A 26,936-nucleotide genomic window follows, 5' to 3' on the forward strand; every position below is an offset into this window, starting at 1 on the left:
AAAAAAGAAAAAAAAAAAGTTTTTAAAAAATTCAAGGTAACAAAGCAAAGTTTACACCTGAAAAATACTCTCTTCAAAATCTGTTTATAACACTGCCTAAGAAACTAGTCTCAGAGCTCAGTGACTCACAGCCACAGATCTGGAGGGGCAGGGAATGGCTAAGTGTCAGACCAGTGGCGCGCACCCCATGCTCAGAACACACATAGCTCCAGGACTGTCCTGCACTAGGAGCCACAGATTCCACAGGACAACTGTCCTGTCCCACGGGTACAGCACCCAACAGAAGAGGAAAGCACTTTTCCAACAGCCTATGTTTACAAATACTTCTTACTGCTGGAGGGAAAAGGAATCTAAGGGAAGGAAATACAGTATTTTGTAAGAAATTTATTACACACATTCACTGTTTTAAGAGATAGCTTCTCATTTGATTTTTATAAAATTTGCCAATACATTCTTCATAGAACATACCTTGTCAATGTAAAAACACTCTGTTCACATAAAAATATATTTCAGGTGCACGCCCGCAATCCCAGCACTCAGATCACTGCGAGTTCAAGATCAGCCTGGGTATACAGTGAGACCTTGTCTCAAAAACAAACAAACACACCTTTCATTATGTAGCCAGCCCTAAATACCTTGCTTGCAACCAAAAAATACAATGCTTAGACAGGGATACGATCTGTAGTATTAAACAGTTATCCAGCCTGTACCAGAGGAAAGCTCGGCACACATGGAACAGCCCAGTCAATGAAACGCAGAAACGCAGAAAAACGCAGAAACCAGAAAGCTACCGATTCAGCTTATTTTGTGTAAGGTCTTATGACACTTAGCCCTAGAGAAAACCTATGGTTGGCTCACTAAAATTAAATATGATAAAACGAGGCAGCCTACTGAATTAGCTACACAACCTACTGAATTAGCTACACAAAAATATAATCACCAACTGTTAAGAAACATTTAAAAACTCTAGGATTGTAACTGTTTACAAAACCATGTGCATACTTCATAGTCTAATATCTACCCATGAGGATTGTTATATGAAGCAAAGGTTTAAGCAAAATCACTGTCAAAGTCATGAAAAAAATTGTTTATAATAGGAAAATGTTGATGATATATTGCTAGGTAGGAAATCAGAGTTTGTAAGATTCTCATTTTGCACACTACAAAATCAACAGCATTTAGGTATATCAATGATGAACACACCAACAGGTAAATCAGGAAACAATTCCACTTCCAACAGCTTAAAAAAAAAAAAAAATCAGACAACTAGGAATCAACCCAACCAAGGTAGTGAAAGATCTCCACAGTGGAAATTACAAAACTCTGAAGAAAGAAGTTGAAAAGTAGATTAAAAATGGAAAGACGGGGCTGGGGATTTAGCTCAGCGGCATAAGTGCCGGCCTTCCAAGCAGGCGGTCGTGAGTTCGATCCCTGGTATCGATAAAAAGGAAAAAGACAAAATAAATAAATAAATAAAAAATAAAAATGGAAGGACATTTCTTGTTCTTGGATCAGCAAATTAATATTGTTACAATGGCCATGTTACCAGAAGTAATCTACAGATTTAATGCAATCCTATTAAAAATACCAATGGTCTTTGCAGAACTACAAAAAGAATCCTAAAATTTATATGCAATCAGAAAAGACTCAGAATAGCCAAAGTAATCCTGGATCCCACCCCTGAAAAAAGTAAGAGGTATCAATATACTGGATTTAAATATTATGTAACACTGCTACAGTAACAGAAAACAGAAACAACAGGTACTGACATAAAAGCACACACGCAGAACAACAGAAAAGAACAGGAGACACAGAAACAATCCCATGCACCCACACACATCTAAGTGCTGACAAAGGTGCCCTAAAAAATAACACTGGAGAAAGACAGTCTCTTTAACAGTGCAGGAAAAACTAGAGATCTGATTGCAGAGAAGACTGAAAGTAGGTCCCGTCACCCTGAACTAAAGTAGAAAAAAATTCGATCAAAGACCTAGATATAAAACAGAAGCTTTGCAACTGCAGGAAGATAACACAAGCAAAGCCATAGCACAAGCAAAGGCTTCATGAATCAAGCTTTAATAGCACAAGAAATAATATCAAGAGTCAACAAATGGGATTACCATCAAATTAAAAGGCTTTTACACAACAAAGAAAACAATCAACAAAGTAAACATCTCTTATGGTAGAAAATTAATATTTACAATACTTAATATCTAGAATATGTAAAGAACTAATGTCTGGAATATATAACCCATCCAAAACAAATGATGCAATCAAAAAAATGGGTAAATGCACTGCACAACACTTCTCAAAAGAAGTACACAGGCTCAGTAAGTATACAAACAACTGTTGATTATCATTAGCCATTAGAGAAATACATATTGTAACAACTCTGAAAGTCCATCTTATCTCAGTCAGAATGGCTATCATGAAGAATATAAAAACTAACAGGGGCAAGGGCTAGGGTCGGGGGTGATATGACTCCTCCTACATCACTGGAAGAAATGTAGACTAGTATAACCACTATGAAAATCAGTATGGAGATTCCTCCAAACACCAAAACCAGAAATACCATCCAACCAGCTATAACTGTCCTAGATATATTCCTAAAAGAATTAAAACCATGACTCTGTAGTGGTAATGTGCATTTCCATCTTTATAGCAATTCAATTCATAATAGCTAAGCTTTGGAAACATAGCCATCAACAGATAAACAGAGAGAAAAATATGGTGCATATATACACGATGGAATATTACAAAGAAAATATTCACGAAGAAAAAGGAAATTGTCATTTGCAAGAAAATGGATGGAAATTAAGACCATGATGGTAAGTGAAACAAGCCAGATTCACAAAGTTGCATGTTTCTCTTTTCATAAAACTAAAAAATAAATATCAAAAAATAGAAGGAAACTATCAGACAGGAAGGGAAATAAAGAGAAGAAAAAGGCTAGAGGAAAAGAGATTGAAAATAATAAGGACGTACCTATTCTCCAAAACAAATATCATTATTTTGTACTATAAACATGCAATAATTTTAACAAAAAGATTCCAATTTTGAATGGAAGAGAACATGTGTTTATTCAGGAAAAAAAACCTCAAGATTATAAACCCAAAAGGCACTGTTTTTAAATAATATTTTTCTTTACTTTCTATATTTCACAAGTGTTCTAGAGTGAGTACACACTACTTTTGTAACTGAGGAATGGGGTGGGGAACTAAAGTATACTAGTAAATACTTTAATACTTAAAGGCCATGAAATCATGTGCAAATGATATACATGGCTCTCATGTACACACATATAACAATGATAATAATTATTTGAAAGACAGAAAAATCATGCACGTAAAAAGAAAAAAAAAATCAGTGGGAACCATATCAAACAAAATAATGGCAGCAGCATTTGAAAGGTGAAATAATTATAGGCAATTATTTTTCCTTGTACTGTATTATTCCGTGAAGCTTTTAAGACTATGTATTATATAAACTGAAAAGAATCACCACACTTGTTCCCCTAACCCACAGCCTCCTTCTTTGTCCCTGTCCTGCTCTCTAAACAAACCGACATATACATGCACATGAACCCACAAGTACTTACATGGGCTCACATCTCTGTATCTGTTTCGATTTCTGTTTTCCGGAAACTTGGCCACTCTATGAGGATAGTCATGGGACTCATTCCGAATTTCCTTAAAATAACAAAAATATATTTTAATATCTCTCTTAAGTTTTATTTAGCAAAACGCATCTTCCCAGCCAGTGTAGAATAGCATCTATTAAGCACTTCTGACACGCTGAGTGGCACGTAAAGCATACAGACTATGTCACTGCTCATTTAATCCAAACAACACAAACAGAAACACTACTTTTCCCCACTTCACACATGAGGGATGCCAAGCTTTGAGAACTTAAACAATCTGCCAAAGATCAAATAGGTGGCAAGTGGCAGTGCCAGGACTGAAGCCAGGACCTTCGGACACAGGAAGTCTGTGCAGTTTATCTACTGACTGCCTAGTCTAGGCCCTGCTCAGCACCTCTCAGCAATAAGACAGAATTAGCACAACAGAGGCATGAGCCACATCACACTGACTCTCTCATCACACTAACCTAACTACCACAACTCCTCTATCTTTACATTCTTACCTATGTCTTCACTTTCATGTGACATAATTGTTACTTTGACAGCAGAAAGGCATAAAATTTATTTCTAGAGCCACAGATGATTAATAATAACAGATAAGCTTGAGGTTTGTTTCAAGATCGCTTAGGTTTGTGTGTGTCCCACACGAGGGAATCTTATAAACTATATACACTAAGCACCCAGCCACCTTGTGTGTCCTGTAGAGCCAGCTTTTATCTCCCAACTGAAATATTATTTCAAGGCTTCATCAGGCGACGGGTGAAAGGTCAGACTATGGCAGCAGGTCTGGCTGGGGCAAGCGGGAGCAGGGTGCCCGTGCACACCTGTGGGGAAGCGGTAGCACTGGCATGCCCTCTTTGCAGATTCAGGGCTGCACTTATCTGTCACTCCCTCAACTCCAGACCCCAGGCGATGAGGCCACCTTAGTTGAATGACCTGAGCCAAGCTCATGGAGAGCTCACAGCAGCAAGGACAATGCTGAGCAGAAACTGAAAGGTACAGGAATCGAGCTCAGAGATGTACCACCACACAGTTAAAGAGGTTAGCCCTGGTTACCTTTCTACTCAGCTAATGTGTTGGAGCTGGGCGAGCTAGCAAAGCTTGCCTATTTCAGCAATACCGCTGCAGGTGAAGTATGCTGCAGGGTGGACCATGCAAAGAACGGAAGAGACTTTCCATCATGACACTAGGATGCCTGGCACTTACCTAAGGCCAGGCACAGGAACTGAAATGTTAAATCATGTCTTAGACACCGACTGGTAAGAACTCCTACCTGCACATCCAGATCAGTCATGAGTCAACAACTGACTCTACAGGAAGTCTGGCTTTGAGACTAAGACAAAGAACTACCATATACTATGTGCTTCAAAAAAACCTCTAAGTCTCCTCTGGTTAGAATGCAGAGATGCAACAGACAGATCACCCAGCAAATCACCAATGAACTTTCTGGCACTTGCCTGTCATCAGATGGAGAGGCCCACTGTCCCCAGCCCGCTCTGCTAAGCTTTCCCTCCTTATTCTCTTGCTCTTGGTTCTTTCCACCCTCCCTCACCAAAGTTTTAATAATTTCAAGGACTTTTAGAAATAATCAAGTTTGGACTGTTTTAGTTCTCTCGTTTTTGTGAGGTGGTTTAATTGGGAAAATCTGCTTACTTTCATAGCTTATTAGCTATGTGTAACCTGGAAATTCGGGTATCAAATGATTTCAAATTATTTAGCTTTTTAAAAAATGTCCTGCTTTCACGCTGAAGAGCAGAACCTACAAATATTACTTATTTTAAAAGACAAAAAGAAGCAACAGCAGTATTGTTTCCTCTGACTCACAGACAAAGCTGGCATGTTCGTGGTGCTCTGGGCTTTGAAGACTAACTGTGGGACTCCTAGACATCACTTGTGCTCCAGCCTGAGTCCTCCCGAGACTCTCAGGAGATGGACCACTGTTGCCATTGTGAGAGCACAAATTTTTTAAATATTCTAGCTAGCAATAATAGCCTTTAACTGACGTAAAGAGGTTATTGTGATTTTGTTTTTTTCTTGTCCTTTTTTCCCCCAGTAAGTCCAAAATACCATAGTTAGTCTAACTTTAAAAAATAGAATTGATCACATGCCTGTAATTCTAGCACTCAGGAGGCTGAGGCAGGAAGATCATTGTGAGTTCAAGACCAGCTTGGGCTACAAAGTGTCTCAAAAAAACCAAAAAATTTTAGAATTGATATCCTTATAAGTTAACACCACTAAATAAACCTGAAGGAGGTGTTTGTTTCTTGAACATATTTTAAAATACCCAAAAGGAAAGTTTAGATGGACTTGTAGTACAATAAATGTGTTTAGCATCAACTAATACAGGCTGTTAAAAATGTTGCCAGTGAGTGTTTGATTATATAGGAAAGAAGATCTAGACAGTACTTTTTTATGGTACTCTTTATCTGTTGGAGAATATCCCAAATTTGCTCAAGTTCAGTGTCTACAATACTGTATTTCAGCATTTGGGGTAAGAGGAATTACTGACACAAATTATTTCTATTCTTGGAAATGCAGAAGCACAAAGTGTTAACAATATAAATGTCACTGTGACTTCCTCTACTGGTTTGACGCTAGAGCATCAGCTGGTAAGCAGGGAGTGGGTCTGATAGGTCAGTAACTTTTTATAAGATGAGACATCAGAATTACTAATGTTTTCCTCCTACTGTCCAATACCCAATATTTGCAATTTTCTAGACTGTCACTGTTGGTGGCTAAGAAACGTCTTGGTACACATGAAAGCAATGCACAAAGCTTGAGTTTTCTGTCACCTGACTTTAAAAGGAAGTTTGGTTTTTATTTATCCTCATATGCAAAAGTCTTCATTTCCAAACAAGTTACATGGCAAAATTACTTTATAGAATGTTTATACATATTTTATACTCTTGAGTTTTCAATGAGAAACGCGGAAGTTCAAAGTAAAATACACCTCAGCTGTCTTGAATGAGAAGAAGAAATTTTAAAGGAAGATGAGTGATGAATGAGTCTATAGCGTTTGAATACTGTTGAAAATGTAGGAAGACCATGTTGGTTACTTTGATACCAGTTTTTTAATCTAAATCTAGGCTTAGAAGAAGTATTTAACATTAAGCACCTAGAACTAGAGATAATGTTCAGTGGTACAGTGCAAGGTCGTAGCAAGCACAAGGTCCTAAGTTTGATTCTAAGCACCAAAATTAAAAAAAAAAAAAAGGTTAACATTAAACACCTTCACCTTTATGGGTTTTAGCTTGCTCTTGTATAGAGTACTTGAGTTTCAGAAGGCATAATTAGCATGAAGACTGCAGCCTTTTGGAAATTTCCAGATATCAAAATAGATTTTTATATACAAATGAATTTTTGAGACAACACTGAAAATAACTTTTTCTTTAACTATTTCACCTGGACTATCTAAGCAGTCCTATGAATGCATCCCTAAATGTGGTTATTGAAAACCAAACAGCTGTCTTATAATTAAGTATGTGTTATTTGAAGACAGAAGAAAAATAAAAGTTTGAATTGAGTACGTAGTGTTTGGCAGGAATAACTTTAAAGAGATTTAAAGGATTTGGTACAGTTAAAAATTAAACTTTTCAGTTTTAACATTGTTCTAATATCTAAAATAAACTTACATGATGTTCTAGTTAAAAAGAAAAGAAAAGAGGACTTCCGGGAGAACATGGCGGACAGATAACAGCAACTACCGGAGGCTCTCTGAAAGGCTCGGCTCAGAAGTCAGAAATGATGCAGACTAAGAAGACATGAGCCAATAGAGATATGCTCTGCTGACTCAGGAACGAACTGGGCTGAGAGAAACCAACTTGGAATGCAGTCCTGGCGCTAAAATAGGAACAGAAAAGACTCGGTGTGGAGGCTGGACCCCGTGCCATTGGAAACCGCGATTTGGGGGGCTGCCGCCACAGCGGCTCAGCAAGGAGAGACGCGCAGAAGCTCTGGGAACGGGAGTCTGCGAACAGAGTCGAAAACAGGACGGACAAGGAGGCGTACACTGACTTGTGGCGAGGTGAGTGAGAGAAACTGACACTCTACCACAGTTTGACTCCAGCAGAGGACTTTCTGGGCTCGGGCAGTCCTGTAAGAGCAGGGCGCGGTGGCGACTCCAGCCACACATTCCCCTCTCGGACAGGATTGGTGAAAAGTGCCTGGCCTGCATGACGCTGCGGGCGGACTTGGTAGGCTGGCCTAACCCAGATCCCAGAGCCTGACGGTGGCCCGGAGGGGCGACTGACTCCCGCGTAGGCTGCCTAGTCCATAACTCCCTGGTGCGCAGCGGTGGGCGGGTACACCTAGCCAGCGCAATTTGATCAGGCTGTGGCTGACAGGCAGGGAAGCTGGGCCTCCTATATAAGCTTGCATATATATAAGGAACAGAGAATATGGGGAAGGGAAGCAACAAGAAAGGCTCCTTGGCCAATTCTGAGAAACAGGCAATAGCGGACACCGCACCAATAGACATTAAGCGCCATATAGAGAGCCTCATAGACCAATTCAGGAATGAAGTTATCAACGACCTGAAGCTAGAAGTATGCAGAATAGTTAGAGAAATGCTAAGCACCACCCAGGAAAAAACAGATGGTGGAATGGAAGAACAGAAAAAGAGGGGAGAATTGTTTGATGGAGAGAACAGAGAAAGCATAGAGTACGTGAAACAGGTTCAAAGGGACTATCAAGAAATTAAGAAGTCTATCCAAGACTGGCATAACAGCTTGAAAGAAACTAAGGACAGACTATCTGAACTGGAGAGCAGACTTGTAATATGGGACAATGAAATGAAAAACTTCTTAAAAATAACAAAGAAACAAACAGCAATAATACAAAGACAAGAAGATGATAAGAGGAGCCATAACTTAAGGATTAAGAACATAAAAGAAGAAGTAGGGACACAAACAAGTGAACTACAAAAGCTACTCACAGAAATAATCCAGGAGAATTTTCCTAATTTAGCAAAAGGTAAAGATACTCAGATGTATGAGGCATACAGGACCCCAGCTACCTACAACCCTAACAGAGAAACACCCAGGCATATAATAATAAAAATTCCAGAAATCCAGTACAAGAACAGAATATTAAAAGCTGTCAGAGACAAGAAACAGACCACTTACAAGGGAACACCCATCAGAATTACAGCAGATTTCTCTGCACAAACCATCAAATCACGAAGAGCTTGAGGGGAAATAATTCAAGCTTTGAAAGATAATAATCTCCAGCCAAGATTGAGATATCCTGCACAACTGTCCCTGGAAATTGATGGAAAAACAAGGTGCTTCCAGGATAAAGAGGAACTGGGGGAATTTGCAACCACCAATTCAACCCTACAGAAAGTATTGCAGGATATTCTAAAAAAAGAAAAATACAAAGAACCCAGAAATAGTGGCGGGGAGGCCACAACGAATGGAGCAGAGAACAAAATGAAGAAGACAAACTGACAGCTACTGACAGAAAAAGAGCTCAACAGAAATGAGACAGAGAAGATTGGATGATAGGAACAGCTATTTTGGAGAAAATGACATCTTAATAGGTAATACTGATTTAGTATCATCTTGTTTTGAAGTCTCATGTAGCTTTTGTTCTTCTGTCTCCAATGGTCTAAACAGGTTGTATCTTATTGGATTTTATTATGTATGATAGTATAAGCAAAAACCTTTTAAAGACAAGGAGATTATACAGAAACCATTGTTCATTTTCTGTTAGTCGATTCTAAATACTCTGTAATGCTATCATTCTCTTAAATGGTTTTACATTGTTTCGATATACTTAATGCTACAGTATACGAAGTTGTACTCAAGGACTTCAAGGAAAGAGTCAATATGGTAACTACTTTTGGGTCGGAATTATCTGGTGGTGAAACACTATTCTGCTTAAATGGTTATGTTTTGATCTGCGCTGTTCCGCTGTTATGCCCTCTTTTTTCTCAATCTCCACTCCATTATTTACTTTTTTATTTTTATCCGTTTAATTAAAGGGAAAAAATAGCAGGATATAATATAGTAACCCACTTTGACTTTCTATTATCTCGATTTGAAGCCCTGTATTACTCTCACCATCTTGTTTTTGACTGATGTTCCCCTATTCTGTTTTGCTGGATAGTATCAGGTTCGAAAGATTAGGCATCAGCTGTGAAGATAATGAGATTCATTATAACGCCCATTCTCGTTGACTTTTATCTACTTTTGAAGACCTACAATGTCTCCAATGTTTTGGTTTTGTTCGTTTTGTTCTTTACTGTTTTGTTTAATTGTATTATAACTAATGATACAGGCAATTCTATTAAAGATAGCGGGAGGCATTATGGTAACCATTGTTGATCACCTTGTATTATGTTTTTATATTATCTATTATGTCCACCCTTTTGACTTGACCGATTCTGTTCTGTTATGTCTCATTTGGTTTTACTCTCTTCCAAAAAAGCAGTAAGAACCGTGGGAGCAATGAAACCCAAAATGTGAAATAGTCATTGTACAAAAGAGAGGAAAAGAAAGTGCTCTAAACTATATAACTGCATGTATATTTAAGTGTATAAGATAGAAAATGATATCACAGAGTTTTATTGGATCATTGAACAGAACTGTTTACAGTATCATTGTTGGAATGTCCACTCTACAAGCTTTAATTTTGTGACTTGAACAATTATTTCTAAGATGGCAATATGTAATCCATTAACTAATGATTTCCTACTGTTCATTTTTTTCTTCTGTAAATCTGTATAACTTGTACCCTTTCACTGTTTTTTTTTTCTTTTCTCCTTAAATTAAAAAAAAAAAAGAAAAGAAAAGAAAAAAGAATTCATCAGGTAAAAATAGAAACATACCAGCCTTCTCGCCCCCAAATAAAAGTGTACTTTATCAGTAAATGTTACACTGGGCTTTTGCTTTTGCTTCTGCATTGAAGACAAAGCATTTTAAAAGGTTACTAGAGTTTTATATGTTAAAGAATCCCTCTCTTCATGAAGCTCTTAGTGAGGGCTTCTAATTTTCCTGCTACTGAAAATGGGGCTTATAAAAACTTAATACTGGCCAGTGCTAGTGTAAAGAGACGCCTAGAAAGACCTTAATGGTGCATACTATAACTAAATTACTGATGCTTCAAAAATAAAAAGGGGAGGGTCCCAGTCAGGAAGAGATTTAAAATCTGAAAAACATAATGGAACAAACAGCCAAATCTTGTTCCAAGTCTTCAGCTTAAGAAACACAATACTATTACAACATGAATACTGTTTGCTCTCCATACCTTTCCTTAACTTCAGTGACTTTAGGAAGGAAGAAAGCTCAATGTCCTGAAAAGCAGCTCCCGGAGATACCAATTTCACTCTCCATGCTTCCTCACTGAAGGTTTTTCATTTGATTTTCTGACTCAGAACAAGCCCAACTGATGTTCACATTTCCCCAGCCTCACTCATAGCTAAGAACTGTCCCAGGACACACTGCAGCCAATGGACCTGGGCAGGATCACCAAGTTGGACTGCAGGAAACAGCTCGGAGAACTGATGCCACCAGCGCAGTGCACACCAAAGTCCTGGCTATTCAGGAGGCAGAGGTCAGAGATCACACGTACCCACAAGTTCAAGACTATCCTGGCAACACAGCAAGAATCACTTCAAAAAAACAAACCCCCTTGGGGCTGGGGATTTAGCTCAGCAGCATAAGCATCTACCTTGCAAGCACATGGTTGAGAGTTCAATCTCTGGTACCAATATTAAAAACAAAACAAAACAAAAAAACCACTCCAACAATAAAAACAAAACACACGGGCTCCGCAGACCCTCGTCCTCATTTGGATCTGCCTGGAATACAGGTGAAATAAGCAGGAGACATCTTGAAGAACACAAGGTAAAAACCACGTTCTAAGAAACCTGCACAAAAGCTGAGGGCCAGGTCAGCAGGGAGGTCACAGGGTCAGGAGCAGCCCGGATTGCCACCCACCAGAATCCATATCACCTGAAAAACACAAACTGGCCCTGTTGGGTCAGTTCCTATTGTCTTTCCACACTGCCAAGCACATCCCCAAGTAACACACAGCATCACCAAATCTCAACAGTAACTGCATCTGACACTGATGAGGCATTTTCAACAATATCCAAGATGCAAGCACTTTTACATGAGCAGTAAAGGACATGATGTTTCTTAATGAGACTAGGGAAGCAGAGGGCTTACACTATGGCCCTAGGTCTACCATACACAGTACTACAAAACCAGCTCTAATGGTATTCTGGTGCTAGAACTTTTCCCTTCTATGGCAGACAGAGCCTAAAACAGCGCTCCTAAACACTACGCTGAGAATATCTGCTCTGTTAACAGTAAAACTTGCTAATCCAAGGTATCTCAATCTTGGCACCCTTTTCAGGAGAGACAATCCTTTGCTCTGGAGGCTGTGCCATCTTCTGCACTGCCCAATGTCTAACAGCATCATCCCTGTCCTCTAGCCAGGAGTGGGCAGTGTGTCCCTCTCTATAACTCTGACAGCCAAAAATCTCTCCTGAATGGCAAGATCCACCACAAACATAACTCCAACAGCAGCCAGGTAAAAGCCACTGATCTAGTATAATAGCAAGCCACATTTTTAATTAAAACTAACTTTGAATGACCAAAGGTCAGGTGTAGTAGTCCACACATATAATCCCAGCATTCTGGTGGGCTGAGACAAGAGGATTACAAATTTGAGTCCATCTTGGGCAATTTGGCCAGACCCTATTCAAAACAAAAAATAAAAGACATAGGGATGTAGCTCAACGTAAAGGCCCCAGGTTCAACCAGTACTGCGTGTGTGTGTGTGTGTGTGTGTGTGTGTGTGTGTAAGTACATACTTGTACTGAAGTATAATTTAACCAAAACTTTAAGCCTAGTTTCTTTTTAAAATGATTTTTGCTCAACAAAAAGTAAAGAATAATTCAGTGGTTAGGTTTTTTGTTGTGCAGTACCAATGATCCAAAATACAGCCATCTGATCTGCCATAAAGTTATTTTTCACAGAATTATTTACGATATTTAAAAGCTAGAAATAAGCTAAATGTCTAATGGCAGAGAAAAAAATGGGTTAAATAAAATCATGGCATCTTCAAAATGAGTATTATGAAGCCATTCAAAAAACAGGCTCTCATGTCAGTGGTAGCAAACACTTGTATAATCTCTTGGGAAGATATTATATGACATACAAAGGAATAACGTACCAGTAAACGGAACTGAACCATTATTTGCTCTTTGGTTAAAAAAAAAAATCCACTTAGGTCATCAGCTGTATTTGAAATTTATATTTACACAAGAATTGCCTAGGTTAAGAAAGTCTACCACCTTCTTTCCAAAGGTGTTTTAAAAATTAGGCTCCTTTGGAAAGCCTAATTGAAACAATCTAATCCAACCAATGGCCTTGCAGCTGATTTCTAGGCCAGGTGGTGGAAAAAAACCTATCACATGTGTGCCACAGCAGACTCCTTACGTCATTGAAAGTTCTAAAAGATTCACTGGGCCAGGGATGCCTCCCTGGAAAGTGTGAGGTCATGAGTTTGATCCCAGGTACCAAAAGAAGAAGAAAGAAGGAAGAAGGAAGAAGGAAGAAGGAAGAAGGAAGAAGGAAGAAGGAAGAAGAAGAAGAAGAAGAAGAGGAAGAAGAGGAGGAGGAAGAGGAGGAAGAGGAAGAGGAAGAGGAGGAAGAAGAGGAAGAAGGAAAAAAAAGGAGAAGGAGGAAGAGGAGGAGGAAGAAAAGTAGATGAAGATTCACTATCACTGCTCTAGGCTAAAGATGCTTTAATTACTGAGCATATATCTACATACAATACATTCTTCTATTACTTTACCTCTTAGACATTTTTTTGCTACTATCTGTCCACTCTTCATTTTATATGCACTAACTATACCAAAATGATGCTAAGAATTTACAGATTCTCAAAAATCTCAGGCTTATAGTTTTAAAAACTTCAAAAGAAATTTATGATGTAAAGTCATCATCATACAATGGTACCCAAGTTCATGAACTTAACTCTCTCCACAATTCTGGTCGCAAACTGAAGTGAACGAGAAATGAACCAATTCAATGGTTGGGTTCGATGTTGACCTTCTGGGGCAGTTTAATTCAGTTCTCATCCAGTTCAGTTTGTGACCAGAATTGTGGAAAGAATTAAGTTCACGAACAGAGGTGCTACTCTACTTTCAGCTTTTCACTGTAACAAAACCTCAGTGAGAGTTCTTGTGAGGGTCACAGAACTGAGGCCTTCTGTAAGTAGACAACTGCAGAACCCTCTAGACAACTTGGTGTTTAAGGGATAGTCTTTAAGAAACAGACCCAGCATATCTGGCTTGGACTGTGGCTTTTTTTCTCATCAGGAGACTCAAGCATTAATAACAGCCATGCTCCATACTAAAGCTAAACATGTCTGACCAATGACCAAAATTACACTCCTGAGTATTTCCAAGGAAGTGCACACATCCACCAAAACGCATTTGGTGATAGATTTATTCCCAAAACTAGTGTCTGAAGAAAAAAAAATCCTAATGTGCATTAACACAAACTGCACAGAAGTCACACAATTAAAAAACAATTCCACTGTTACCTGTGGCAGTAGGGGTGAATTTCAGACACTATGGAACAAAAGAATCCATACACAGGAAAGCTCGTTCAAGTCCCTAATACAGGAACAAGCTGCAAGACCACTCAGGTGAAAGAAGTTAAAATAGCTGCTCCAGTGATGAAAGAGCACAAGACAGCCTTCATGCTGCCCTATTAAGTTTGGGTGACCACAGGGGTATACATGGTGTACAAGTTCACCGAGCTGTCATCCTAGTGTCTGTGCACTTTACTCATATTACTCCAAAAACAAAATAAGCTAGGTGGATGGTGCACACACTTGAAGCAGGAATACTGCCAGGGCTTCAAGGTCAGCCTGCCTGAACTACATAATGAGACTGCATCTCAAAATACAAGCCAAAAAAAAAAAAAAAGTTAAATTGGTACAGGCACTTGGGAAAACAGAGTCACCTTATTAAGAATAAGCAATTAAAAAAATTAAGCAATTCTATTCCAAGGCACATAATCAATGAAAAGAAATAATCAGAGCAAGGAGTGCTGTATATGATGCCAGCACTATAGAGGCTAAAGCAGGAAGACTGAGAGTTTGACACCAGCCTGTGCTACAGAGCGAGACCCTGACTCTAAAAAAAAAGTGTAGACAAAAGCATGTGCCCAAGACTTTCACAGCCGCAGCATTCCTCACAGTCACAGAAAGTAAAACCCCTCAACGTCCATCACCGATGAGCAAGTGAGAGGGACAGACATCTACACAACAGAGTCCAGTTATCTTTAAGAATGAATGAAGTGATAACACATGCAGCAACACAGAGCAATCCTCAAAGTACTACTCCAGTGAAAGAAGTCAGACTCAGGAGCAAGCAAACCCAGAGACACAAAGTGATTACAGTGGCTTATGGGGACTTGGGTGGAGGTAGAAATAGGGATCACAATCAGTGTGTACGTGGTCTCTTTGGGGTTGCTGACAGCATTCTCAAACTTTAGTTGCAGAGCTGTAAAATATACTAACCCCAAGGGCACTAAACTGTACTGAGATGGGAAAATTTTAGGGTCTGTGAAATGCATCTCAGTAATGCTGACAGTATGGGCAGAAATGGGTGCTTTATTAAAAAACCTGATATCTTTGCTTTTAGGATGTTTTCTAGCCTACAGTTCAATTTTTAAAAAAGTAACATTTAAAAAGAAGAAAACACAAGTCATGACCCTATTGGCTAACTAAGACGACGACTGTCCTGTGTTACCACACCACAGCTCACTCGGCTTCTTCGCAAGGTGGACTTCGAAACTTCAAAACTACACCAACATGGCCTCAACACAATCGATTTCTGTCATGGTTTATGTCTGTGGCCCCCAGGCCTCTTGAATTTGCATTGTGCATTTGTGATTGGTTCATTGTCTAGTGCTTGGATTGATGGTGTCAGTGCTATACCCACATAGGGGTGGAACCAGGATGTAATATAATGGCAGGAAGAAGGTGTGTCTTGCTCTTTTGCCAGTTCTGGCCTTGCTGTTTGCAGCTCCCATGAACTGCAGCCAACTGAGTGTGGACTGAAACCTCCAAAAATTGTAAGAAATAAACCTTTCCTTTCCCAACTTTGAGCTTCAGGTATTTTGTCTCAGCGACCAGTAAAAAGTAACTAAGACAATTTCCCATACCCAATTCTGGATGCACCCTTGACACAATTTGAAGGGCAACTATTTTTAGACATAAACCCTTCCATTGTGGATGAAATGTTGATGCTCCTGGATACAAAATGGCAACATATATAAGACAAAGAAGGAAAAAATATTTTTAAAACTATACATTTTGTACAATTAAGGAACTAAGAAACCCTTCCAGGTAAGACCAATCAGTGTCTTACTCTTGTATATGTATCTTCGGGAGAATAATTTGAACTAAATGAAGTCTGGTCTGCAGTTCAAACTCTTGTGGCACACACCTGTAATTGCATCACTCTGAGAGGCTCAGACAGGCAAACCCACATGTGAGCCCAACCTGCATAAATACCAACTTAGTAAAACCCTATCTCAACAAAGTTTTAAGTAGCCAGGCATAAATCGTGCACCTCCATAACCCCAGGAACTGGGAGGCTGAGGCAGGAGTATCGCCATGCGTTTAAGTTCAGCATGGGCTACAAGTGAGTTCAAGGGCAACCTTAACAACACAGCAAGATCCTGTCTCAAAAACCAAAACAGGATACAAATACGGTTCCTTGTGAATGCCCCGAGTTCAATCCCCAGTAACTAACACAAACAAATACTTTACTAGATATCTTTATGAATAGTTTGTTACGTATTCTGAAACATTTTATTTTCAAATAAAATGAATATTCCTATAAAAATCTTAATTCAACAGCCAGACCCCAGCCTTTTCCTGTGAGTCAGCACCATTTATGGACTGCAGGGGAAGAGAACCAGAATTCACCAAGAAGTAAGCCCTCCCTGTGAATCAGCGCCATGTGCAGGCCACCGCTGACAGCAGGACAACCAGACCCCAGCCCCTTCTGGCACATGGGCTGTGAAATAAGAAGAGCCAACTCCTCACCACCCTGTAAGTGACCAACTGATCTGGAGAAACACAGGCTGCGATTGACAGCCATTCAGTGGAAATGCAGCCAGATGCTTCACTGACTGCAGGTCTAGGGCATGTGGTCTGACCGTCTATAATGAAGACAACAGTAAGCAGTGTGGCATCTATTGGGAATCCTTCTGAAGGTGGTAGCCATTTGTTAATTCCCCGTTATCTTGGGTTGAAGTCCTATATCATCTTCATTGGTTTGCTGGGGTGGGTTTTATTCCGTTTTGTTTGATTTTGTTATATTTGATGGCATGGGCAGCTATTTTTCAAAGACAGCAAGACATATTATGACAGTCATTTTGGATTTACTACTGTCTTGTTCTGAAGTCCTTTACTGCATTTGTTTTGTTTTTATTGGTTCTATTCTGTTCTGTTTGATTTTTACTATGTCTAATGGTATCTGCAGCTATTTTGAAGACAAGAGGCTTTATGGTACTCAGTGTTGATTTTGTACTGTTCTGAAGTCCTGTGTCACACTGGTTTATTTTGATTGGCTTTATTCTCTTTTATTTTGCTTGGTTTTATTCTCTTTAAAATAAAATAAAGAAAAATCTTAAGTCTTTTAACTGGTAGAACACTTCATCTAAAATTTTATTAACTCAGACTAAGATTTAACTCATCCATCCACATTAATAGGTATTCTTTTCTAACTAAAATTTCCTGATAAGAAATACAGTACTTTTTAAAGTGAAAAATATTTAAATTTTAGAAATACTTCTGAAATCCATTAGTGGGGGCTGGAGATGCAGTTCTGCGGTAGAACATTTGCGTATCCTGCACCAGGGCCTGAACTAAATTACCAGCACCACCAAAAATAAAAATTAAAAATTATTTTAAAAACCACAAAGCCAGGTTCTATCTGAAGAAGCAGGGGTGAGTGTGGCAGCTGTTCCTTCTAGTCCTGCCCCTGCGCCACCACTGTTGTCTCTGGTGGGAAAAGGGGTCAGAAGCCGTGCCACAGCATGACTTTTAAAGATGCTGGGAAGTCACCATGGAACCAGAGACAGCAATCAACCACCAAGAAGCCCCACCAGCCACAGCACCAGTCCCCAGGCCCTGAGATGTATGATTTTGCTATTCTAAGTCTCTGCTGGTTCCAAATGAATCTTATTTTCCCTAATTCTGTGAGATATGCTGTTGGAATTCGGTAAGAATTGCATTAAAGCAGCATTAACAGTTTTACAAGTATGACCATTTTCACTATATTGGTTCTTCCTACCCAAGAGCAAAGGGCGTCTTTCCATTTTCTGATATTCTCTTTAATCTCCTTTTTCAAGGCAAGAGCTTTCGCTCAGCAGTATAAGCGCCTGCCTGGCAAGAGTAAGGTCTTAAATTTAATCCTCAGTACCAAAAAAAAAAGTTTTAGTTTAGCTGGGCATCATGGCACATTCCTGTAATCCCAGCACTCACGAGGATGAGGCAGGAGGCTCTCTTCGAGTTTGAAGCCAGCCGGAACTGCACAGTGAAACTGTCTCAAAAGACCAAAAAATAAAACAAAACAAAAAAACCTCTTTTTCCAGAGTACTATAGTTTGCAGAGTACTACAATTTGCAGAATACTATAGTTTTCAGGTCTTTCACATCTTTCATTAGATTACTAGGTATTTTATTTTATTTTTTTAGATGCTATTGTGCAAGGTCTAATGACCCTAATTTCTCTCAGGGAACTTGTTATTCATAGATAGGTAGTCTTTTGATTTTTGAGTGTGCCCAGCTGCCCTACTGAATTTGCTTTTTAAATCTACCAGTTTTAAGTGTGTAGGACTGATAACCATATTACTAAGTTTTTGTTAGAACATTGAGCAGAACTGTTGGCAGTGTCACTATTTGAATGTCATTTTACATACTTTAATTTTGTAACCTGAACAGCTATTTCTAAGACGACAATGTGTAACTTATCAACTGGCGATTTCTTACCATTTATTTTTCTGTAATTCTGTATTATTTCTACCCTTTTTTATCTCCATGTATTTTTTTATTTCTTTCTCTTTAAATAATAATAAAAAAAATCTACCAGTTTTTTAGTGGAGTTCTGGCATCTTCTATATAAAGTATCGTGTCATCTACAAATACCAATAATTTAACTTCTTCCATTCCTATCCTTATTCCTTTTATTTCTCTCTTGTTGAATTGCTCTGGCTAAAGTTTCCAGGACTATGCTGAGAAAGAATGGAGACAATGGAAATGCTTTGTCTTTCGGTTTTGTTAAGATGAAGTTGGCTGGCTGGCTGGCTGGCTGTCATAGATGGCTTTTATCAGATTGAGACAAAGATCATCTTTTCCAATTTTCTATAGGATTTTTATCATGAATCGGTGCCAGACTTTCTGAAAAGCTTTTTCTGCATCTGTTGAGATGATCATAGGATTTTTGTCCTTGGCTCTGTTAAATGGATTTATATATATTAAACCATCCCTGAATCCCTAGGATGAATTTCAGCTGATCATGGTATATAATCTTCTTGATGATTTGCTACAGTCTGTTTGCCAGTATCTTATTGAGAATTTTTGCATCCATGTTCATTAGGGAAATTGCCCTGTAATTCTTTCTTAGTTGGGTCCTTCTCTGGTTTTGTTGTCAGGGTCATGCTTGCTTCCAGGAATGAATTTGGAAGTATTGCTTCCCTTCTAATTTCATTAAGGAGTTTGAGAAGTAGTGGTAATAGGTCTTCTCTAAATTTCTTGTAGAATTCAGCAGTGAATCTGTCAGGACCTGGAATTTTCTTTGTTGGTAGGTTTTAAATTATATCTTCAATTTCACTGATTGATACTGGTTTCTTTAGAATTTTTATATTTTCTCGAGTCAGCTTTGGTAATTCGTATGTACTTAGGAATCTGTCCATTTCTTCTGCATTTTGCATCTTCTTAGAATACAAGTTTTCAAAGTAGGTATAGATGATCATCTAGATTTCTGCAGGGTCTGTTGTGATTTCATCCTTTCATTCCTAATTGCATGGATTTGAGTCTTTCCTTTTAAAATATGGTTGGATAAGGGTTTGTTGATTTTACTTAATCTTTCCAAGAACCAACTCTGCTTCACTGCTTCTTTATATTGTTTTCTTAGTCTTCAATGTGTTAACTTCTGCTCTGATCTTTATAGTTTCTTCCTTGGTAGGAGCTTTTGGCTTAGCCTGCTCTTTTTTTTCTAGACTCTTGAAGTTCACCATCAAGCTATTTATTTGTACTTGCTGTTTTTCTGAAATGGGTATTCATTGCTATATATTTCCCTCTTAAGACTGTTTTCATTGTGTCCATAAGTTCCAGTATGTTGTACTGTCATTATGATTTAATTGTAGAAACTGTCTAATTTCTTCAATTTCATCTGTGACCCACTGGCTGTTCAGGAGGGTGCTATTTAATTTCTATGTGTTTATGAAGGTCTTGTGGTTTCTTTAGTCATAGATTACCAATTTCATTGCACTGTGTTCTGATAGTAAACATGGGGCAATTTCAATTCCTTTGTATTTCCTTAAATATGTTCTATGAGCTAATATGTGGTCTATTCTGGAGAATGTCCTATGTACAGCTGAGAAGAATGTGTATGCTGATGCTGTGGGAGTAGAATATTCTGTAGACATTTACTAAGTCCATTTGTTCAAAAGTTTGGTTTAGTTTTAATATTTGTTGATTTGTCTTCGTGATCTATCTTTTTGTGGTAAGGCACATTGAGACCCCTGAATACAACTGTATTAGTGCTTATTTGATTTTTCATATCCATTGATATCTGTTTTACATCATTATTACACTGGTATTTGTTGCATAAATGATTGTTATCCCTTCTTCTTGGACTGTTGCCTTTACAAGAATGTAGTCACTTCTTCATTGCTGTCTTGGCTTGAAATTCACTTAGTCTTCAAACAGAATAGCTATTCCTGCTATTTTCTGGGTTCCTGTCACATGGAGTATTATTTTTTCTCTTCAATTCAATTTATGAATTTCTTTTTGAATTAAATGTGTTTCTTGTATGCAACATATTGTTGGATCTCGCTTCGTGATCCATTCTGCCAGTGTGTCTTTTGACTGGTGAATTGAGACCATTAATACTGATGGTTATTACTGATATGTACTAACATATCTTTGTCATGTTATTTTCCTGTTGCTGGCTCTCCTCTTTTTTTCCCCTCCCTCTTGTTTGTCTTGTCTGAAAGATTCCTTCTTTTAAGGTTCATGGAGTTGTAATTGTTATTATCTTTCTAGACTATCCTTCAAAACATTGGTGGAGTGCTGGCTTGGTGGTCATTAAGTTCCTCAATGTTCTTTGTCATGAAAGTATTTTATTTCTCCATCAGTTTTGAAAGATAGTCTTGTGGGATACATCAATCTGAGCTGAAAGCTGTTTTCCTATGGACCTTGAAATACTTCACTCCAAACTGTCCTTGATGGTTTGTGCTGATGTCAGCTGTGATTCCGATGGGTCTTCCTCTGTAGGTGATTTGTTTCTTTTCTCTAACAGATTCTATTAGCATGTTGAATTTCTGTAATCTTGACTATGATATGCCTGAGCTTATCTGTATATCAAATTCTTTTTCTCTACCAGAAGTTTTCTGCCATACCTGTAAATATATATATATAATTTGTGCTATCTCCTGAATTTTTATTGACTTCAATCAATCTTACGTGCCTCATCAAGCAACTGTTGGATTGATTTCTCATGGTCTCTTGCTATTTTTAAGATTTTTTTTAAATGATCGCTAAATACAAGTTTGTCTTCTGTATCTAAGATCCCGTTCCAACAGTGGCTTAATCTGCTGCAGACACTTGGATATCTACTTGAACCTGCTTTATGGATTCTATTTCCTTCCTATGTTGAGCATTCATGGTTTCCATGCTTTTCTTAACCTCCTCTATTTGTGTGTGTATTTGATCGAGAGTCACACAGCATGATTTTCTGCAGTTATCTGAAAAATTATTTCTGATTTGATTTTTTCCAGAGCCTCACACAATTGATTTGTTGTTACCACTTCCGAAAGGCCAGGTGGGTGGCTTTCAGACTGTCCTACCTCACTGCCCTCTGGGTTTGCCTTTGGTGAATTGGATGTCTGGGGCTTTTCTTTTTTTAGTTTAATTCCTGGGGTAATGCTTATAAAATGCCTATGATGGGTTGGTTTATTGTTAGTTTTTAGAAAATGACTACTTCTCTGAAGAATCTTATAGGTGCAACTAATTTTTGGGCTTTGAGTCTGTTGCAAGATTCTACCTGTGCAATTTCCTACCTGTCTGGCCCAGCCCCTGATTCTTTGGCACTGTATCACAGTATTTTCTATGATCCTTAGTCAATCTCAGTCTTGGAATATCAGGAAGAGTAGCTTGAACTCACAGCAATCTTCCTGCCTCAGGTTCCTGAGTGCTAGGATTACAGGCATGTGCCACCATGTCCAGCACATAAACTTTTCTTTGGCCTGCAAACTGTAACTACGTATCAATTTAAAGAAAGCTAGTATATCTGCAATACCTACTCTTTCCATCAGGAACTGGGATTTGTTTCTCTATTAATACAGCTTTACTTTTTAAAAAAATAATAAATTGAATAATAAATTGAATGCTTTCTTATCTCAGTACTAGGCAAGGCGCCCACCGCTGTTATCCCTAGTAGGGAGCAAGTGGTCAGAAGATGACACAGCATGGTTTTTAAAGGCACCAGGGCCTTTGCACTGAGCTGCATGCTCAGCCCTATATTTACTTTTTAAAATTAAAGACAGGCTCTAAGTCACTAAATTGTCCAGGCTATGCTTGACTTTGTGATTCCATGCCCTCAGCCTCCCAGAGTTCTGGGATTATAGGGATGTGCCATGACCCAATGCAGCTTCTGAGGTTCTTGGGGTGAAGGACTGTGACAGGATAAGAAAACACAAAGCAGGAGTCAGTTGGAGCCTTATCCACCTAATGGGAGGAAAGGAACTGCTCAACCACTGCAGCATGCTTATTTATATACTATGAAAGATGATGTCAATGTCAGCCCCTCTGCCTAGCAACTCACTGTGTGGATTGTCTAGGAGCTTGGTGTTTTCCAGGGCTGTAGCAACTTCTTCACCTGGCTGACCAGGGCGATCTTTGTTGTCTGGTAGGGTCACGTCTGGGTCATGCCCTAGGTCAATTTCCAGCTTCAATGGCTCCCTACAGGGGTATAACACTGAGCCCTGCTCAGCACATTCTTACTAAGCTTATTCTTTTTTTTTTTTTTTTGGTACCAGGGATTAAGCTCATGAGGTAGCACTTGCCAGGCAGGCACTTATGCAGCTGAGCTAAATCCATGGCCCCACTAAGCTTATTCTTACCTTTTTTTTTTTTTGGTGGTACCAGGAATCAAGCTCAGGACTTCATGCTTGTAGGCAGGCACTGTGCTGCTGAGCTATGTTCGCTGGCCCTCTTTGGCTATTTCAATATCGATTATTATATGCTTTTCTCCTTCAATGAATGACAGTAAAGTATAGTATCATATTGTCTTAAATTGACCATCTTTCTATTCACAGAATTAACTTGAGAATATTTCGTTTTATATTTATTTTGAGTTACATCTGTTGACAGTACATTAGATTTCTGAGATTATCAGCAGTAAAGGATGCTTTGTTTTACATTGTATTTCTAAAATGACATCTGCTGATATTATATTAGAATTTTAGGGCTAACATCAAAAGTAAAATGGACATGTTTATTTCGAGGGTGGAAAGCAACAGCTAATTAATTTATTTCTGCCTTTTGTTTTTATCCATTGCTTGTTTCTAAAGCCTTGTTTCATTCTGTTGTTCTTCTTTCCTCCTTAATGATTAATTTAGTAATATTCTTTTTATCTCTCTCTTGCTTTAACCAAAGGTTTTGGCTAAATTTTAAAGTCTGTTATAGTCATCTTGGCTTTTTCTCTACCCCAAAGTGGTTAAAAAGTGCTGTATTGGGGCTTCAACTCAGCGGCATAAGTGCCTGCCTTGCAAGCGCATGGTCATGAGTTCGATCACCAGTACCGATTTAAAAAAAAAAAAAAAAAAAAAAAGTGCTGTTTTGTATATGTTGTTTTCTTTTTCCATGTCCTTTGCTATAATAATCAATTTGTCCTTATTCCACTTGATTAACTTAGAAATTAAAATACCACTTCTATTTTACTGATCGGTCTTAAGTATTTTATTATTTACTTATTGGTATGTTGAGGGTCATCTTGCTTTATCAGCCTTAAGTATTTTAAAAAGCATGTTTGGACATGTACTCTTCTAATATAAAAGCATGTATTAATAAGGCTCTATTAATAAAACCTATGTCGCCGAGCGTGGTGGCTCACGCCTGTAATCCCAGCACTCGGGAGGCTGAGGCAGGAGGATCGTTGCGAGTTCGAGCCGAGCCTGGGCTACAAAGTGAGCTCAAGGCCAGCCTGAACTGCACAGCGAGACTCTGTCTCAAAAAGACAAAAAAATAAAAAAAAATAAAACCCATATCAATTATGCTCTTCCTACAGCCCAATGTCCCTGATTTTCTTCAAATAATCTAGCACTTGGATCCATGGTAGTTTTTATGTTTTCCAGTTATTCAAAAAATATTTGTTACTTGAAATAAAGTTCACAATTACAATCTAATTATTTGGTGGTAATTCTAGATTGATTTCACTACGTTCTATACCTAGTTACTTCTAGATTAATTTCAGTTGGCTTTACTATACAAACCAACTTTCTGTAACTGTTTCACTTCCATCAGTGCTTTGGCTGACATTTCTCTAGTATTCTTAGTGTGAGAGAAGATAAACCTGATGATAATCTGATTTTTTTTTTCCATAAAGACAACTCGTTTTTCATCCTTGCAAGATTTTTCCTGTATCTTGAATATTTATGAAATTCATAAAGGTACATCTAGGTTTCTAAGTTTTGTAGAAACACAATTCTCTAGTAAGTCACCTTTGTTCCTGGGATACAAGGTCACAGCCCCAAGAAATCCTCCACTGTTCTACTGGTGAGTCCCTCCCTTCAGCCTCCTGCACCTTCAAAACTCCAACATGCAGGCTGAGGGCTTTCATGTGTTCTAAGGATTCTCTCCTAACACCTTTTTCTGGGGGGTGGTACACCATTCCAACTAATAACAGAAAAGTTTAGTATTCTAATTAGAACAGTATTCAGTCAGAATTTCTAGTCTCTAAAATTGCCTGCTGAATTGTGTATTTCTTCCTCAGTTGTCAACTGCTATTTTTTAAATTGTATATGCTAAACTGATTTAATATATGGCTAACTGCTACTAGTTGCTAGTTGACTTTAGTATCTGATCCACACTTTTCAAAAAGGAAGAATGGCTCGAGTGGGGCATTTAGTGGAACTACCATGCAGGAGTCAGGTAATGTAAGAATCTCTAAGAGAAATAAACCACACATCTATCTGAGAGAGTACATCTGTACTGATGGTAATTCACATTTAGACCTCATCTGTCTGTACCTCTGGTTTGCCTAGGCTATGCTGAGAGCCCAGGAGAGGACTTAGAAAGAATGAGCAGGCTGCTAGAGCTGCAAGGGCTCAGGAACTCTGGATAGCACATTTCAAAGGCCAAAAAGGATAAAACTAGAAAAGCCAAGAGCAAATGCAACCACCTGGATTGCATAATGAGAGGTACCAGTGATACGGAGAACATATGTCTAAGGCAAAACATGATCTAGGTGCATTCCCTACTTGGCCACCAATGCCCGGGCTGTTTTCCCTTTGCGTTGTGCTACAGATCCACGAAAAACAAAACAAAACAAAAAAATCCCTTTCAAGACTAAGCCATGGAACCCAGATACTGTTATTGTGTTGCTATTTTGGGTTGTTGCTGTTCTTTGCAGGGCTAGTGATCAAACTCAGGGCCTCATGAGTGAAGTGTGTGCTACACACTTTACCTGAGTCACATGTCCAGTCCTCTTTACATTTTGAGACAGTCCCACTAATTTAGCCAAGACTTACTATCTTCCTGTCTCAGCCTTCCAAGCAGCTGGGGATACAGGCAGGTGTGCACAGCCATGCCCAGCCCAGATACCACTGCAAAGGCCTCAAGTTCCAAAATGACCCTATTGATTATAAACACATCTATTCCCTCCTAGCCACCAAAAATTTAAAACACTCAGTGCTATCTATCTCCAGTGGGTGATAAGAAAAAAAAATAATACAGTCACACTGGCAAATCAGGGCAGTGTTAAACAGAATCATCTGGGCTTAAAGCTCAGCAGCACAAGCACCTGCCTGGCAAGCACAAGGTCTTCAAGTTTGATTCCTGGTACAAAAAAAAAAAAAAAAGACTTCTAAACTGAGAATCAGGACTAGTTTTGGGTCCCTGTTGTGTCAGCTAAAGATACTGTAACGTTATGGAATCACAGCCTTGTATTGGACAGTATTTGTACAGCAGTGACAGAGGGGTTTGTATAAAGAGGTGGGAGCTCTGCCTGTGTCGAGTGAGTACTTACTGAGGATCTGTTTTAGATTCCACAGGTAGGTGGTGGGTACACAAGGAAAAACAAGGCCATCCTCAAGGCTCTGGGCAGACAAGCAGACTGTTTTCACTCAAAGGAGAAACCTGTCACTTGACCTAGAAAGCCCAGTGTCTAAAGGAAATCGTCTCCCAGATAGGTAAGGGAGGAACAGTGTATACCCAACACATGCAGACTCCAAGATAAAAAAGCAGCCTATTTCCCAGGGAACTTGAGTCTATGCGACCAAATAACAACAGGGATGATTAAGATTAAGTGACAAGTAGAAGAACATGTAATAGTAGGCAAGGGGAGTGTTTTAGAATAAGATAGGTTTGATTCACCTCCCAAATTTGCTGAGCCATGTAAATGCAGACTGTACTTTATCCAAAATATTTGGGATCTGAAGTTTCAGATTTAGGAAATTTCTGGATTGTAGAATATTTGTATACACATATGATCTCAGAGGGCAGGACCCAAGGCTAAACATAATTTCACTTATGCTTCATATATACCTTATACACACATCTGAAACTATTTTTACCCAATATTTTTAGGCTACCTGGCTTTCGACCACAACCTACCACAATACATTAGGTGTGGAATTTACAACCTGTGGCATCGGTTTCAGACTTCGGAGCATTTTAGATTTTTGGGTGAGGAATGCTCAACCTGTACTAGAAAAACAGCATGTATGTGTTTATCCCCCTTGTAAAATTTGCCAAAGGCCAGACATGGAAGCGCATACCTGTAATCTCAGAACTCGGGAGGACGAGGCACAAAG

At 38.8% G+C, this 26,936-nt stretch overlaps 1 protein-coding gene across 3 annotated transcripts in view; it reads right to left on the reverse strand.

Annotated features, from left to right (window-relative positions):
* The window catches only part of Ptpn2 (protein tyrosine phosphatase non-receptor type 2), a 78,726-nt gene that overhangs the window by 46,652 nt on the left and 5,138 nt on the right, over positions 1-26,936 (reverse strand). For all 3 annotated transcript variants that reach the window (XM_063232013.1, XM_063232014.1, XM_063232012.1), the window contains exon 2: positions 3,599-3,689. In XM_063232013.1, the coding sequence (XP_063088083.1) occupies positions 3,599-3,689 (91 nt within the window). The remainder of the gene's footprint in view (positions 1-3,598; positions 3,690-26,936) is intronic.

The sequence above is a fragment of the Cavia porcellus genome, unplaced genomic scaffold (assembly GCF_034190915.1).
Source record: "Cavia porcellus strain 051 isolate PalLab524CR breed Dunkin Hartley unplaced genomic scaffold, mCavPor4.1 scaffold_20, whole genome shotgun sequence".
NCBI classification, from domain to species: Eukaryota; Metazoa; Chordata; class Mammalia; order Rodentia; family Caviidae; genus Cavia; species Cavia porcellus.